This window comes from Panthera onca, chromosome B1 (assembly GCF_046562875.1).
Source record: "Panthera onca isolate mPanOnc1 chromosome B1, mPanOnc1 haplotype 2, whole genome shotgun sequence".
NCBI lineage: Eukaryota > Metazoa > Chordata > Mammalia > Carnivora > Felidae > Panthera > Panthera onca.
The window spans coordinates 99824931-99841427 of record NC_138342.1 but is presented as its reverse complement, the minus strand read 5'-3'; the positions used below and the strand labels follow the sequence as shown (position 1 = coordinate 99841427).

At 36.6% G+C, this 16497-nt stretch overlaps 1 protein-coding gene and 1 long non-coding RNA gene across 2 annotated transcripts in view; one reads left to right on the top strand and one right to left on the bottom strand.

Moving 5' to 3' along the window:
• The window catches only part of LOC144616145 (uncharacterized), a 251109-nt gene that overhangs the window by 164929 nt on the left and 69683 nt on the right, over positions 1-16497 (top strand). The window lies entirely within an intron of this gene.
• Positions 9037-16497, bottom strand: part of LOC132692157 (bifunctional heparan sulfate N-deacetylase/N-sulfotransferase 3) — a 182651-nt gene continuing 175190 nt past the window's right edge. Inside the window, exon 14 of the mRNA XM_060654300.3 lies at positions 9037-11827. Coding sequence (XP_060510283.3) covers positions 11708-11827 — 120 coding nt within the window. The 3' untranslated portion in view covers positions 9037-11707. The remainder of the gene's footprint in view (positions 11828-16497) is intronic.

Sequence of the window (16497 nt, the reverse complement as noted above, 5' to 3'; positions counted from 1 at the left end):
AAGAAGGCTCCAGGCTCTGGGCTGTCAGCACAGAGCCCAATGTGGGGCTCAAATTCATGAACCATGTGATCATGACCTGAGCCCACGCTTAATCGACTGAGCCACCCAGGCGCCCCTCAGAGTCCACATTCTTAATTAGTGTTGTGTTATAAAGGAAGAAGAATGATACCGGGTATAAGATAAATATAAATCTGGGCTCAAATCTTTAAGTTTGCTTCCTGTGTGACCCTAGGAAAGTTATCTACCTTTCCATCCTGTTTCTTCATCTATAAAAGGAAGCCATCTATAAAAGGAAGAAAAAGTACATCTATAAAAGTACTTCCCTTTTTAGTATTGTTATTAGAAAATTTATAGGAATAATCTGGCAAATAGCACCATTTAAAGGTTAGGGGTGGGGTGCCTGGGTGGCCTAGTCGGTTAAGCAACCAACTATTGATTTTGGCTCAGGTCATGATCCCAGGGTCATGGGATCGAGCCCCATGTTGGAGTCCATGCTGAGCATGGAGCCTGCTGGAGATTCTCTCTCTCCATCTCTCTCTCTGCCTCTTCGGAGCTCACATGCATGTTTTTTCTCTTTCTTTCTCTCTAAAATAAAATAAAAAGGTTAGGGGTTTTTTGGTGTGTGTTTAAACATTATTTTGCTAATTTTAATTCTTTATTAGGAATTCATTATTATTTAAAGTCTAAATTAGTTTATTGTCATTTTGAAGAAAGTCCTAGAATTGTAAAATTTTGCATGATTAGGGAAATATCTTAATCAAATTTATTGATTTGTATTTTTTTCTAACACTTAAATGTAAGAAAGTATGCAATTTTAAATTATTACCCTTTGTCTTTTTTCCTTTCCCAGTTTTTATTGCTAAATTAATTCATTCAACAAAGTATTTATTGAACACCTATTGTGTGTCAGAGACTAGACACATAATTGTGGGGGTACATTGATATAAGAAAACAAATACAACTGCCTTCAAGAAATTTATTTGAGGGGCGCCTGGGTGGCTCAGTCAATTAAGCGTCTGACTTTGGCTCAGGTCATGATCTTATGGTTTGTGGGTTTGAGCCCCGTGTTGGGCTCTGTGCTGACAGCTCAGAGCCTGGAGCCTGCTTCAGATTCTGTCTGTCTCTCTCTCTACCCCTCCCCCCCTTGTGCTCTGTCTCTCCCAAAAATAAATAAAATGTAAAAAAAAAAAAATTTAAAGAAACTTCTTTGAGTACTGTAGAACTAGAAGATGTAATAAAATCAGTAAATTATATTGTTATAAGATTATAAATATAATGGTAAAAAAATAAAATTAGGATAATGGGAATCAGGAGTGCAGAGGGAAGGAGGAAAAAGAATGAAAATTTTACATGTAAGGCTGTCATCTTATTAAAAAGATGACATATGAGCAATGACACAAATAAATTTCAGGAGTTAGCTATGTGGATATCTGGGGACATGTCAGTACAAAGGCTTTAAAATAGTAAGCAAAGAAGTCAGTGCAACTGTTGCATAATGAGAGAGGGGGAAGAAGAAGAGCTAACGTCATAAAGGCAATGGATGTCAGATTATGTAACTTGTACTCTGACTGGAAAGGTGGGCTATTACAGGATTTCTTAAAAAAATGTTTATTTTTGTGAGAGAGTGAGTGCAAGTGGGGGAGGAGCACAGAGAGAGAGGGACAGAGAATCTGAAGCAGGCTCTGTGCTGATGACAGAGCCTGATGCAGGAATTGAACTCATGAAGCATGAGATCATGTCCTGAGCCAAAGTTGGATACTCAACCGACTGAGCCACCCAGGTGCCCCATATTGCAAGATTTTTAGTAGAAGATTGCTCTGACTTAATTTGTAAGAAGGTTACTTTTGGGTGTTTAGTGACAGTAGATTATAGGGACAGGGACGGAAGCAGGGAAGATATTCAAGGTAAAGATGATGTTATCGCAGAACAGAGTGGCAGCAGTGGAGATGCTGAGAAAGGGTAGGTTTTGGATAGAACTGAAGATAGAGCCAATAGAATTTCTTGACAGATTGAATGTAGGATGTGCTAATCGAGAGAGTGACTATCCTATTTACAGATTCCGCCAACTCTCAAGGCAATATTATATAAGGGCATGACTCTTACTCTGTGTTCACCACAGAATGGAGCAGATTACTTTGGAGGAAGATCAGAGTCTGCAGATGTGCTCTGTCTGCAGATTCAAACCTACTACATCATTATGCCTACTCCAACTCTTCTTAACTGAGGCTGTGTCTATCAATAGTCTCAACTCTGGCTGTCACTTCTGTTTTCCCCGAGTCTCCATTGTTGCTAATTGAACCTGGGATATAATTATTATATAGTAGGTATAAATCCCATAATCCACAACCTGTGCAGAAATGTAGTTTTCAATAACTGTCCCCATTTGAGATACATTTCATCACTAGGAACTTTTAAGTCTATTTTAGGAAAGCCCAGTCAAATTCAGGATTTTTCTCTCCCTTTCTTCCCAAGGTAGTCATGACAATGGACATGAAGTGAGAGGGTGATGTCTGGGCCTCAGCTGTCATCTGTCCTATGCTGGCATTGGATGAACCTTATCGAGTTCCGTCTTTGGTAAGTGGCTTCTAGCTTCCATGGTCTGGTTTCCTCCCATCCCTACAGTCATCAGTCTGGGAAGGTTGTTAGGTGTCCTCCTGGTTATAGCTGCCCACTCCCTTTGGATCTAAAGGCCTGTTAGTGATTTCTGCAACTTCCATAGAGAATGGGAACTTTTGTATGTTCTCCTGTGCCACTGTGGAAGCTGTGCCATCCTAGATCATATATGCTTAGAATACCATGTGTTAGTTTAACTATTTTGCTCCCACATTATTGGTGGGCAGAGCACATAGAGGAGGTTGCTGCTTTGCAGAGTTTTAGAAAGTAGGGCACAGCTTTCTCTACTTTTGGATTCTCAGATCTCTCGTCCTTTTATTTTCAAAACTCACTTTAGTGGCAAGGAGAAACGACAGGGGGAGAAGAAACTCATTCTCACGTACACATCTCTCTTTCCCCTTTCTAGTATTTTTTAATTTCCATCCAGGAAACTTCCAGTCTGGTAGTGGAATGGGAAGGTGATAGGAGAGGTAGCCTGGCTTTCCATCTATTTTTTTCTAGTTTATTGTTTAATGGTATAAATCTTGGCCTTTGCTACTTAAATTACTTCCAACTCCTATGCCAGCAGCTCTCACACTTTTTGGTCTGAGGATCCCTTTACATTTTAAAATATTATGAGGACTCCAAAGGGCTTTTATTTATAAGGGTTATATCTATCAATATTTATTGTATTAGAAATTAAAATTGAGGAATTAAAAAGTATTAATAATTTCAAAGTAACAAGAGCAAATCCATAATAAGATCATAGTTTCAAAGAAAAATAACTGTTTTCCAAAACAACAACAACAAAAAAATAGTGGCATTTGCAAATCTCTTTAATGTTTAGCTTAATAGAATACAGCTGGATACTTGTATTTATTTTTGCTTTCAACCCATTTTGATACATTGTTTTTGTTGAAGTATATTGTCCCAGACTTTGTGTCTGGAGTTCTCTCTTGTCCAGCAAGAGAGCGGACACAGAATTGAATACCAGAGAGGGTAATGTCTGGGAGAAGACAAGAGCCCCAAGTAAGGGTCTTTGCTCCGTATTTATTAGGATCAGAAGGCTTACAAACGTGGTGGACATGCTGAAAGAGACAATGAAACAGTGATTATTAACTCAAGTGTGTGAGAGAAAGGGGGTTTTGAAGGTATGCGGTGTTAGGGGTTTGGGTCAATATAAAATAAAATCCTGGCACCGAGAAGGTGGTTGTTTATGGCAGGCACCAGGCACTGTGTCTGTTTATCTTAACTTGCCTAGGGAATAAGATAGATAGAGCATGCTACCTCAGGGTCAATAAGGAATTTTTTTTTTTTTTTTTTGCTAGTTAGTTCCAGGCAATTTCACCCTGCTGCAGTGGTTTTTCACCCTGTTTACCTGTTTACCTGTTTACCTATTCTTGGGTGCTTTCCTCCTGTGGAAATGGCTTCCTGCTCTATACTTTTGTTCTAGCTGGGGGTAATTTTGCCCTGTGGCTGCTTTCTGCACTAAGCATTGTTAACCCATTGGTGCAAGCTCAGGGAATTCCTAAACTTATTCCCCACAGTATATGAAGAAAACCTGACCTTATGTAAATATGTACTTGGGAAAGGAAATGTATATTTATGGAGTTTTCAGATATTGTGTATATTTTTCCTTGATACTACATTAAAACTTGATAAGTGATATTTTCTTAAAGGATATTTGTAATGTAGAATTTGAAACCAAATCAATGAACTTTTCATGTTCTGCTACATTTAAAACCATTAGTTTGTCTTACCCTAAGAATTGATCTTTTACTGTTATAATGATGTACCATATGCAATGATTCTGTAACCTCATGCAATGGTCACTTGGAAAATATTGGTTCACCGAGTTATGCAGATCTTTCAACTGTTGATACATTTCATTATATAATATTAGAAAATAATATTTGTTAATATCACTATCAATCTCATCAGAAAAATTATTTAAATATTAGTCTGCTGTTACAAGTAGCAGATACAAGTTGTACAGAATTCTAATTTTCACTTGAAAGCTCACTTTTTATCATTGGCAATAAATACGGTCATTTGTTTTTCTTGAATGGACAGGCCCACTTTGTTCATTTACAAAACAAATGTCTGCCAGTTACTCAAGTCTACATAACCACAATTCTCTGTCAGTCAGTTTTTCAAGTAAAGATGATGCTCCACAAATAAAGTAGCTAGTTTTCTTTTAGTTTAAATATACTGAATAAAAATTAAAAAAAAAAAATAAATAAAGTAGTTAGTTCAATTTGCAACTCAGTTGCTCAAGTGCTTTTCTGTGACAACGATCTACTTCAATATGTGACAGAAACGCTCTAGGCATACTCTACATTTTGTCACAGCAAATATTAAAAAGACAGGTACTCAAGGTTGAAATTTAATAATATTAATAATTCTTACCTCTTCCTCAAGGGCATTCTTAAGTGCAGCTGACTTTTTTTTTTTTTTAATGAATGTGTGGTGGTGAAGAATAAAATGACTACAAGTACAGATTGATGTCACTACCTTGGATTATGTTAAAGCACCAGCAGTTTTACCCATTATTGCTATTGCAAAATTAGGGGGGGAAATCAATACAATGACAAAGGAATATAATAAATTAGTATTATTATGAAAATAGTTTTGGTCTTGCAGACCCCATGAAGGGGACTTTGTTCTCCTACAGGTCCACAGACTATACTTTAAGAACCATCTTACGGGCGCCTGGGTGGCTCAGTCGGTTAAGCATCCGACTTCAGCTCAGGTCACGATCTCACGTCCCTGAGTTCGAGCCCCGCATGGGGCTCTGGGCTGATGGCTCAGAGCCTGGAGCCTGCTTCCGATTCTGTGTCTCCTCTCTCTCTGCCCCTCCCCCGTTCATGCTCTGTCTCTCTCTGTGTCAAAAATAAATAAAACGTTAAAAAAAAAAATTACAAAAAAAAAAAAAAAGAACCATCTTACTACTGTACTAAGTAAGGCTATGCACCATGACATAGGTCTTAACTATTAATCTCCTGGATATCATCCAGTATCTGATGCTGAAGCCAGCTGCTGCTTAGATCTCTTCCTCTGTGATGGTCCCAGCAAATTGGCCACTATTGGACCTGAATATTAGACTTTTTTTTTTAATGAAAGATTATTATTGTTCTGATAAAAATAGTATACACATTTGGAAATAAAAATTCAAATATCTCTCCCTCATCCCACACTCTAGTCTTATTTATTTATTTATTATTATTTTTTTAATGCTTATTTATTCTTGAGAGAGACAAAGACAGAGTGCGAGTGGGGGAGGGGTAGAGCGAGAGGGAGACACAGAATCCCAAGCAGGCTCCAGCTTATGAGCTGTCAGTGCAGAGCCCAAAGCGGGGCTCAGACTCTAACCGGAAGATCATGACCCAAGCCAAAGTTGGACACTTAACCGACTGAGCCACCCTGGTGGTCTCTAGTCCCATTTATTAAAGGTAACTCGCTTTTACTTTTCTGTTCAAGTTCTGTTGATTATCTCCATTATTCTATAATTCCAAAATCCATAATTTTTGTTTTTGTTTCTAAGCTCTTTTTGTTATGTTTGTGGCTTTAATAATGTACTTAAACATAGATTTCTGCTGCACTTACCACAGGCCAAAAGCAAACCAGAGTGTTCTCCAAAAAAAAGTGAGGAACGAGAAGTTGAGCTTCCCAGACTCAATCTCTGCGTGCAATATTACCACCTAGATAATTCATGGCTTCTGCACGGTGGCATAATGTGTGAGACAGGGAGAGTCAAATGTTATAAAAACTGATGAGAAAACAAAGCAAGGAGAAAACTGGTTTACAGTGATCACATTTGACTTCCATTAACAGACAGGGAATTTGAGACCCCAATTGGGAAAGTGACCTATCCAATGTTATTTAGTTAAGAACAGATATTGGATTACATCCAGTCTATCTTCTTTGCTATTTTAGTCGCACCAAGGACATCCCTATAATTAATTCGGGATAGAAACAATATGGCTTTATCAAGTTGATCACAGATGGGAGTGAGAATTTGTCAATATTATATTTTCATCGCCTTTTATTATATTTAAAATTATAATCTTTAGCTTCTGAAAAGTTTGTGAACATATTCATTTTCATATGATGTAGACTTTATTTTCTGATGGTATGTTTTGTGCACCTTTAAAAGTTTTGTTTGCTTTGAAGGACATTAATTAAGTTCTAAAAAGATACATTAGAGCCCTAGAAATATATAACGTTTTGAAATTCCATTTCTGTTTAAAGTGGTTGAAATTAAAAAAAAAAAATTAAGATTCAGAATATTATTTACCAAATAGAGAAAAGAAGACCAGTCTTCTCTGGTCCAACTGTATAAATTATGCATAATATTTAAAAGCAAGATCTGGTATCCATTTGTTATTGATTTGAAATAGAGCATTTTGGCATCAGATATGTAGACAGCAGGCATTTCCTGTACTTAATTTATTCCCTCCTAACCAAGAAGCAGCTTGATGTAGACAGTTTTATGTAAGGTTTGTCACAGATCCTGTGTGTTTTGGAAATGTTTCACATTTCATTAAGTTTAATTCAGTTTCTGTATGATAAAATGTGGGTAAATACATTCTTCCTAACAATATCTTGGAGACTTTATGCTGCGAGTAATGAATTTGTAAAATTTGCTTTTATTTCCTTGAAAGGGTTTGCTGGGCAAATAGAATATTTGCCTAAATCTGGCAAGTAAATGTCTTTCTTAAATACTTATTGACACTAGTCAAAATCACTTTCTCTAAGAGATGCTCCAAAGGAGATGGTGAAAATATAGTGGGTTCCAATTTTAGTGATTTACTGTCTTTGTATTTATAACTTTTAGGAATAGGCTGAGAAATTATAGAAACTCAAAGATTAAGATTCATATAGGATCAATGGATGAAGGTGCAAGGAGAGGTTAAAAAATAAATTTCATATAGTAATAAATAACTGAATAAATTCTTTGTGACATTTCTTAACAGCAGTGAATGTATAGAGAACTCTTATAGACAACAAATTGAGGACAAAAAAATGGCAAGAACTAGTGGTAGCACTGGGTGGTGGGAAGTGGCCCCCAAATTCTGTTAGGTACCCTTGGCCACAGGTGAGTGGTATACTGAAAGTAGAGTCTTGGTATTCTTGGGAATGGAATAAATGTTGGCGTGACCAAGACATGGCTTGATCTTTTGAAATTTAGTCTTCTCTTAGGTAAAGTAAGTGAAGAGAAGGTAAACATTTCTAGCCAATACAAATAATTTCTTAAGGATTATCCACCACAAGTAGTCATTGTTCTTTCCATGACTGCCAACTATTTGGGGATCGGTGTGTGTGCTCGGGGTGTGGTGGGCAGGTAGAAGGCAGCAGCTATGTTGTGGGTGGTAACCAAGCAGAGCCACTTGCGCAAAATAGAAGTCAGCTATAGAGTGTAATTTGAAATTGGAGAAATACCTTCGTACCAAAATATTTGAGCAGTTCAGTGCTTCCCCATTAGTTAGAGACTTCAGGTTAAAACATATGTCTTAGAAATTATAGTACTGATATTTCTGGAAAGCATAAAGTTATAATTCATTATAAGCCACTAATGTTGATGGGGTTGGTTTATTAACCAGTCACTAGTTGGGCCTGGAGTAGATGGAACATGGGATGACACATATAGACAGAAAATAGGGAGGTCAGATGTATTCCAGACTGGAGAACTATGTGTGTGGGAGACAAACCTATGCAGAAATCAATTGGTGTATGTAGATGGGGGTGATAGGGTGAGTTACAACATGAGAAAATCTGATATCTAGAAAAGAAAGGGCTGGAATAGAGAAGAAAATGTTTGTGGAAAATGTGGTTAACTCCCTCCACTTTCTCCCTCCCTCCTTTCCTTCCTTCCTTCCTTCTCCTTCTTTCCTTCTTCCTTCCTTCCTTCCTATCCTTCTTCCTTTCTTCCTTCCTTCCTTCCTTTCCTTTCCTTTCCTTCCTTCCTTCCTTCCTTCCTTCCTTCCTTCCTTCCTTCCTTTCTCTTTCTTTTTTACCAGACATTGTTTGTTTTGACAGATTTTTAATAAAAGAGAGACTAGCTATCACCTTTTAAAGCTCTAAAGAAAGGAGCCCATTTGTCGGAAGCAGACCAGAGTGCTGGGAGTAAAAAATGTTGCAATCATTCAGGTTCTCATGTGTGTTTCTCTTATTCCCTTACTCTAGGATCCCATGGGTGTCCCTAGGAGTTGCTTTATTTCTATTAGAACTAAAAAAAAAAATCACTAATATTGATTAGAAGGATCTGTGGGAGGTTATATTATTAAAAATAAACTTACTTATTTCCTAATTGGAGGTTTCTTATCTATCTTTCCATTTTGAGTTATATTGGTGGCACCTGTGTTTTATAACCACTTCCCACTCTGTCCCAGGCAAACACAAACAATCAAATATGTACTTATTACCTAAAATCATCAGGCCCAAGCTCCTCATTTTCTTATCACAGTTTATTGTTGTATATATGAGGTACCATGCTACTATCAGAATTATATCCAGGTTTTTTATTTTAAAAAACTCAGAGAAAAAATGTTTCCAGTAATTTTCATTCAATGTGAATGACAAGAATATCATAGCTATAAACATTAAAATAACCATTTCATTTCTTCCTAAGGAAGTTCCAATTTTAAGCAATGAAAAAGGAATTCTATACAAAGCTAGTTTTAAATCACATTAGCTCTCATTCTTTTCTCGTATGTATTTGTTACTTTTAGAATAGTGTAATAATCAGCCAGAGTATATAATGTAGAAAGTATGTATGTCCTCTAGAATTTGATGTTGCCTCCAAGATACATTGAGTGGTCAAGAATTCTTTCAAAAGTTTGCTTCTATGGACAGCATAATACCTGTACTGTGAATGAGTCAATTTTGGTATGACCTCTTCCTTTTTCTTTCATTATACAAGCATCCAGTAGGGCTTTTTTTAACATTTATCTTAAAGGGTGGGCTGTAGAGCTAACTCAGTTTACCTAGACAAAATCATGCCATTAGCAGCTTTGTTTAGAAATTTAAATGCACATCTCATCATTAAAACATAAATGTATCAGTTTTTCTTTTTCTGTTTTTATCAAGTAGAAATGTTGTCAAAATAAAAGCACGATACCATATGTAACTGCTGGCGCCTGTTCTCACCACACATGCCCCTCTCAAGCCAATTTTCTTAAATTAGTGGAGTTGAAAGACTACACTCATTTCCCTACCATGCTGGGCAAGTGCTGCTTTGAGAAAGGCAGCAGTAAGCATGGAGACTGAGTTTACCGTATTTGTCCAAATGACTCTGATTTTCTTTTACTGTAGGGGCCTTAAAAACTTGTTCTTTCTCCATTTCTTTTGGCTATTAGCTTGTTTGTTAAAAAATGAGTGTATCATTTGGGTACATAAAACTTTTAAAAAATATTTAATTAATAATTATAATGTAATTTAACAAATTTGTAGTAAGTGGAAGGATCTCAAAATTTGTTTTTAATTAGCAAATAATTGATAGAGTTTAGTTTTACACATTGTAACGACAAGGAAAATATTTGGGTTGTAGCTCTTCCTTGGGTATCTTTTTTTTTTTCTTCTGACCATACTTTTCATAATATTTTTAAAAGCTTATATAATCAGAGCAGGGAATTTATGTACTACTTGATTTTTTTTATGTGTATAGTGAATTTAAAAATTAAGTAAATATAAGCAGAGGTCAATAAGTATGATTATTTTTTTTTTAAGATTAGTCATATGATCATTTAAAACTTAAGCGTAAATATATTTTAGGAATCGTGTCTACCTCATCGTTGTACCTCCTCTATTTAATTTAGTAGATAATCCATAAATTTAACTATGTTTTATTGTCCTCCACAAGAGAATACACCAAATATTCTTTAAAAAATGGGACTTAGCCCTGCTTATTTTTTCTGCCTTATATTGAAAGTATCATGGGAAATATCAGATTATAAATCATATGTCAGTGGGGTTTTTTTTTGTTACAAATCTCTATATCACAATTTCATTTTAAACTCTCTGGAAAAATGTAGTTTTTCTATAATTTAAAAGTAAATAAATAACATATCATCTAGAGACACTGTGCTTAGTTTTCCTTTAATAGATTTTGTTCTGGGGAAAATTTTAAAAAAAGTTATTCACTTTTAAAAGTCAATATGTTTCTGTAGATGACACATCCCTCACATTCTGTGCAAGTATTTCTGTAGAACCAGTGAGGACTATTGGAGTAGATTTGTAGCTCACAAAAAGAGGATTTAAACTGTCAATAATATATCTTGAGACCCCTATAATTTCTCCCTTTTAGAGGATTCAGTGAGTACACTTTGCATTATTATTTACTGTTTTGGTATACTCAGTGTGTTTCCATACACCTCTCAATGGCTTTACAATGTATCTCAGTATAACAATTACATTATGACAGAGGAGTCATTAATTTTTACATAAATGCACTAGAGTATGTGTATGAAAAATCACTTTTGTTTTGCTATAGCACTTACCTTTTTATTTTGATGCACATAAACCTCATACATAACCTTTCCACTCTCTGATCTAGCACAAATGGTCATTTACAATTCTTTCTAAATATTCAGTGGATTTATATCTTGGCAAGCATTTTTCATGGGTATTATGCCTTTGGCATTTTATGCTACATCGTGATGTTTCTTTTGCTTCTCGTTTTGTAGGACACTTTATAGAATCAAAGAATAAGAAAACATCATACAGGCAAACAGTGTTCTAAAGACCTACAGAGACACAATCTTAGTTGATATATAAAACAGTAAATATTACTATGAAATGGACAATTCTGCATTTGTGTTTGATACTTATATCGGTTGCAGTTGACTTCCACATGTGTGCACAGTAGTCTACAATAATCCCACAGGCTCAGATATGGATTAAGAGAAAGGCCATAGGCCTCAAGGCTCATAACAGATATTTTGTCTTTTCTTTTTTTTCCCCCCCTAATCATCCACATGCCAGCACATGGAAGGAACTTTGTTCTTTTTTCTCATTTGAAGAGGTATATTTTTAAACAGCCTTTTGGTAGCTTCTGGAAGCTTTGGGAAAGGTGAATGTCACATAGAAGATGGATTCTCAAGGAGTTTTCTCAGTGCTATCTCACTTTCTGCAGCTCCTGTCTGAGCCAGGATGGCAGAGGCTGCCCCAGTCTGTGCAGTAGCTTTGAGAGTTCCACGTTGTGATCTCTGTAGTAGCTTGATAGAAATGCTCTGCTCTGGTGGGACATAAAAGTACATTTCACTTTGTTGATTAAAGCATACTTCATATATTTTGATGATGTTTAAATCTGCATCAAGTATACCATACCCGGGTTGAAATTTATATTAAGAATGTGGGCTATTTATTTAGCACAACATGAACACAGTGACTCTCTTCCTCAAAATAGACACTCTACATACATACACTTTTTTTTTTAACGTTTATTCATTTTTAAGAGAGAGAGAGCATGCCCCATACATCCACTGTTTTTACAAGGGAAAGAGCTTTTGTATTAAGCATGTGATTTCTTTGTGCAGAATTAAATGTTAACTCAATTGTGTTGCTTGAAAAATAGCTGTAACAATTGATTGGGTTTAATATTATGCTCTATTAAAATCATCCTAGCTTTGGAGAATGTTAGTTTGGTACATCCATAATATAAAATACTCCTTTGTCATCATTAATTTGCGTTTAGATTTGGAAGGTACACAATCCTTTTTTTTTTTAATGTTTATTTATCTTGAGAGAGAGAGAAAGAGCAAGAGTGGGGGAGGGACAGAGAGAGAGAGGGAAAGAATCCCAAGCAGGCTATGTGCTGTTAGCACAGAGCCTGTCACAGGGCTTGAACTCATGAACCATGAGATCATGACTTTAGCCAAAATCAAGAGTTGGTCACCTAACCAACTGAGCTACCCAGGCACTCCCATAATACTGTCTTAAAAGATGTTTTAAGGCATATAAAGCTTAAAAGTAAGCTTAAAAATGCAGTAGGTAAGAGAACCTGGGTAGCTCAGTCAGTTAAGTGACCAACTCTTAATTTCAGCTCAGGTTATGATCTCACCATCATGGGTCATGAGATCAAACCCCATGTCAGACTCTGTGCTAGGGAGGAGAGGCTTCTTAAGATCTCTCTCTCCCTCAGTCCTTCTTCCTCTGCCCCTCACCTGTTCATTCTCTCTCTCTGTCAAAAAAAAAAAAAAAATGCAGTAGGTAAACCAGGTAAACCTCTAACTATATTTGAATGATTTCACCCAAGGAAGGAAAAGAATGCCTTGCAAACTATCCTGACTTAGTGGGGGACAAATTTTGCTTCAACAAAGAAAAAATATTTTAGTAATTGAAACTGCCAAAAATGGAAAGGGCTATGCTATATATGGCATTTCACGGGGTTCATAAATAGGTTGGATTACTGTTGTTAGGAATGTTTTTTAATTTTAATTTTTTTTAATGTTTAGTTTTGAGGGAGAGAGAGACAGAGCATGAGTGGGGGGAGGGGCAGGGAGAGAGACACAGAATCCGAAGCAGGCTCCAGGCTCAGAGCTGTCAGCACAGAACCTGATGATGGGCTCAAACCCACAGACTGTGAGATCATGACCTGAGCTGAAGTCAGACTGAGCCACCCAGGCGCCCCTGTTGTTAGGAATGTTGTAAAAGGGAGGATTTCTGCAGCTGTATCTGTACCTCCTGGCTTTGTACTATTCTGAGATTTTTGGTTGAGCTGAACCTTTAAAAAGTTTTTATTTAATTCCTTGTGCTATCTTTTAAAATGTCATATCTGGTACTCCATTTTAAATGTTATAGAAAAAAAGCCTCATTTTGTATTGGTAATTTCAAAGTAAGCGTAATTTTTATGGGAATCATGCTCATTGGAATTAAATAGAATATTTGTGCTATAGTCTAACCATTACTGTGATCAAAGGAGAATCCAAACCACTGTGTGATTTAAGTGTCACTCTGTCTCATTTCTGCTCTTGTTTTTCCTCAGTCATTGGCTCTAAAACCACCAACAGGCCCAGCTGGCATATTCAGGCAAAAGAAAAAGGTAGAGCTAGAGGCTCTTGAGTGGCTCAGTTGGTTAAGCGTCTGACTCTTGGTCTTGGCTCAAGTCATGATCTCATGGTCCATGAGATCAAGCCCCTTGCATGGAGCCTGCACTGACAGTGTGGAGCCTGCTTGGGATTCTCTCTTTCCCTCTCTCTCTCTCTCTCCTTCTCTCTTTCTGCCCCTCCCCCACTCATGCTCTCTTTTTGTCAAAATAAATAAATAATGAAAAAGAAAAAAAAAAAAACGAAAAAGGTAAAGATAAATTATATTTCCCAGATATCTACCTCTGGGAACCTGATCATTCTGTGCCTCCTTTGCTGCCAGCCAGACCTGGAATCTAGGGATGAACCCTAGGTCTTTGTGCAGAGTTTGAGTTTCTGAACTTCCCCATTATGTTCTCTCTTAATGGCTCACTTTGTGCTATTTCTCTTTATGACTGAAGTCCTGCTTGGAACAACAGCAGCCTGGGGCTACCCAGTTCCTGCCAGCCTGCTCCCTAAACTTTCCACAGAGCAAGTGATTGTCCAACATCTTAACTAACTCTGGAACTGAATCTCCTAGGATCCACTTCTACTCTCCATCCCTTTGGAGTTTGGATTGAATGTCTGATACTGAGGATTATCTCAAACTCACTTCAACTTATTGGCCTTTGGGGCATCATTTTTAACCCTGGCTGCCTCTGTCAGTGCTGCCTATGTAGATAACCCTAGTCCTGTGCCCTATTATGTGTGTATGTGTGTCCCCATAATCCTGTCACCTTAATCAAGTAACTCTTTCCTCTTGTTGCTCTGCTCCCTCATTATGGCAAGATAAATGTTATGAGATTTGCAAAATACAATATGTTCTATTTTGGAATCTAATATATTCAGGCCAAAAGTTACCAGAACAGAACTTTGTCGTACACAAGACTTATTGCACATACGTTGTTATCTGACACTCATTCATAAGGGGGAATTTTTTAGATGGTAAAATCACAGATAAGAGATATGCTAATATATCTCAATATAATCTGACTATTTCATGCAAACTCATGAGGAGATTATAATATATACTTATATAATATAAAACCATAATAAAAAGAAGGAATCATATAATACATTTAAGATCAGGTATTTTATTTGCCTATTATTAAAGAGTCTATTACATACTTTTGATTTGGAGAGAGAATAGATTTTAGTGGTATTAATTTAGAATGTCAGTTTTTATTCTTTTTCTATACTGTATTTTCACAAACCAAGTACAAGTAGAAGGAGGCCAACAGCTTTCTTAATTTACCTGGATTAAATGTCTTCTATGATGTTTTGGTGACAGTTGGGTACTGACATTTTTCTGTAATAGGAAGAGAAGCAGTGTGGTGACGGTACTGCCTGCTCTCATCCGTTCTACACATTTGTGCTTCCGTGATCTCTGTGAAGGCTTCTTACTCTTCTCTTTCCTCTGGTCACTATTTGCATAAAATCAACCACTTCTACTCCTTCAAATAAACCTAGTATATACATGATACTGTGATATAAGAAATATATGTGTTGGGTTTCCATCTCTGGTTCCTGGCACAGAGCTCCTAAAACCCTTGCAATTTCCTGAGTAATAGGGGTGAGAGGAGTATCTTTTGTTATTCATAATAAGCCCTTTTCAACCATACCTAAGTTTATGCTAATGAGGTGACTTCAGGCGGGGGATGGTTCCTAGAGGAACCAAACACATGCTTAGAGGGTTGGAACTCAGCACTCCCCTCTGATCTCCAAATAAGGAAAAGGGACTGTGGATCCAGTTAATTACTAATGGCCAGTGATTTAATCAATTGCGCCTCCATAAATGGAAGCTCCATAAAAACCTTCAATGAAGGACTTGAGAATGTCAGGATTGGTAAAGGCACCCATGTGCTGGGAGAGTGGCACACCCCAAACTCCACAGAGAGAAGCTCCTGTGCTTACGACCCTTCTGGACCTTGTTCTATGCACTTTTTCATCTGGCTATTCATTTATATGCTTTATAAGAATAGAAAGTAAAAGTGTTTTCCTGGGTTCTGTGAATGGTTATGGCAAATTATAAAACCTGAGGAAGGGGTCATGACAGCCTTTGATTTGTGGCCACTTTGGACACAAGTCAGTAACCTGGAAACCCATTACTTGCTATTGGAGCCTGAAGGGAGGGCAGTCTTATGGTAGTAGGCCGTTTACCTGTGGTGTCTACACTAATTTGGGGTAATTAGTATCACAATTGAGTTAAATTGTAGGATACCTATTTGTATTGCATAAATTTGCATCATTGCTTGCTATGAAACTCTACACATTTGGTGTTAGAAGTGTCTGAGTTAAAAACAGTCCAGAATTTATTACACAGAAACCTTGTTGAGAGGTATAGAAGTATTGATATCCTAAAAGTTTGGCTTTTCTTCTCTTTCTTTACCACAAAATCTAATAGTATGTCTCAGTATGTCTGTGTATGATAGGAGTAAAATAAAATGCTACGAAAGATGTTCTACAGTGTCTTTTAAGCATTTTAGTTTTAATAAATATAATACATAGCTTTGACATAAATGAAAATGATATATTTTATATTAGATTCTTGAAATATCATAGAAATTGCCCTTTAGTTCCTATTAATGTGTAAGGATTTTTCTCATAGTACTCCAAAGGTAAATTTTAAAATCAACCAAAGAAAACCACCAAAGAAATATTATGCAGGCCACACTTACTACTATAGAGTAACTTAGTGGGAAAAAAATAGAAATCTTTTGGTCCTACTTTCAATTTCCAGTTGATGTATTTCCTGTCTTGGTTTCAGGTAACATTTTTAGTGCTAAAATTTTTGTGAATGTTTCATACTTTTTGTCATGAGATGTTGCCTTCTTTATTCTAC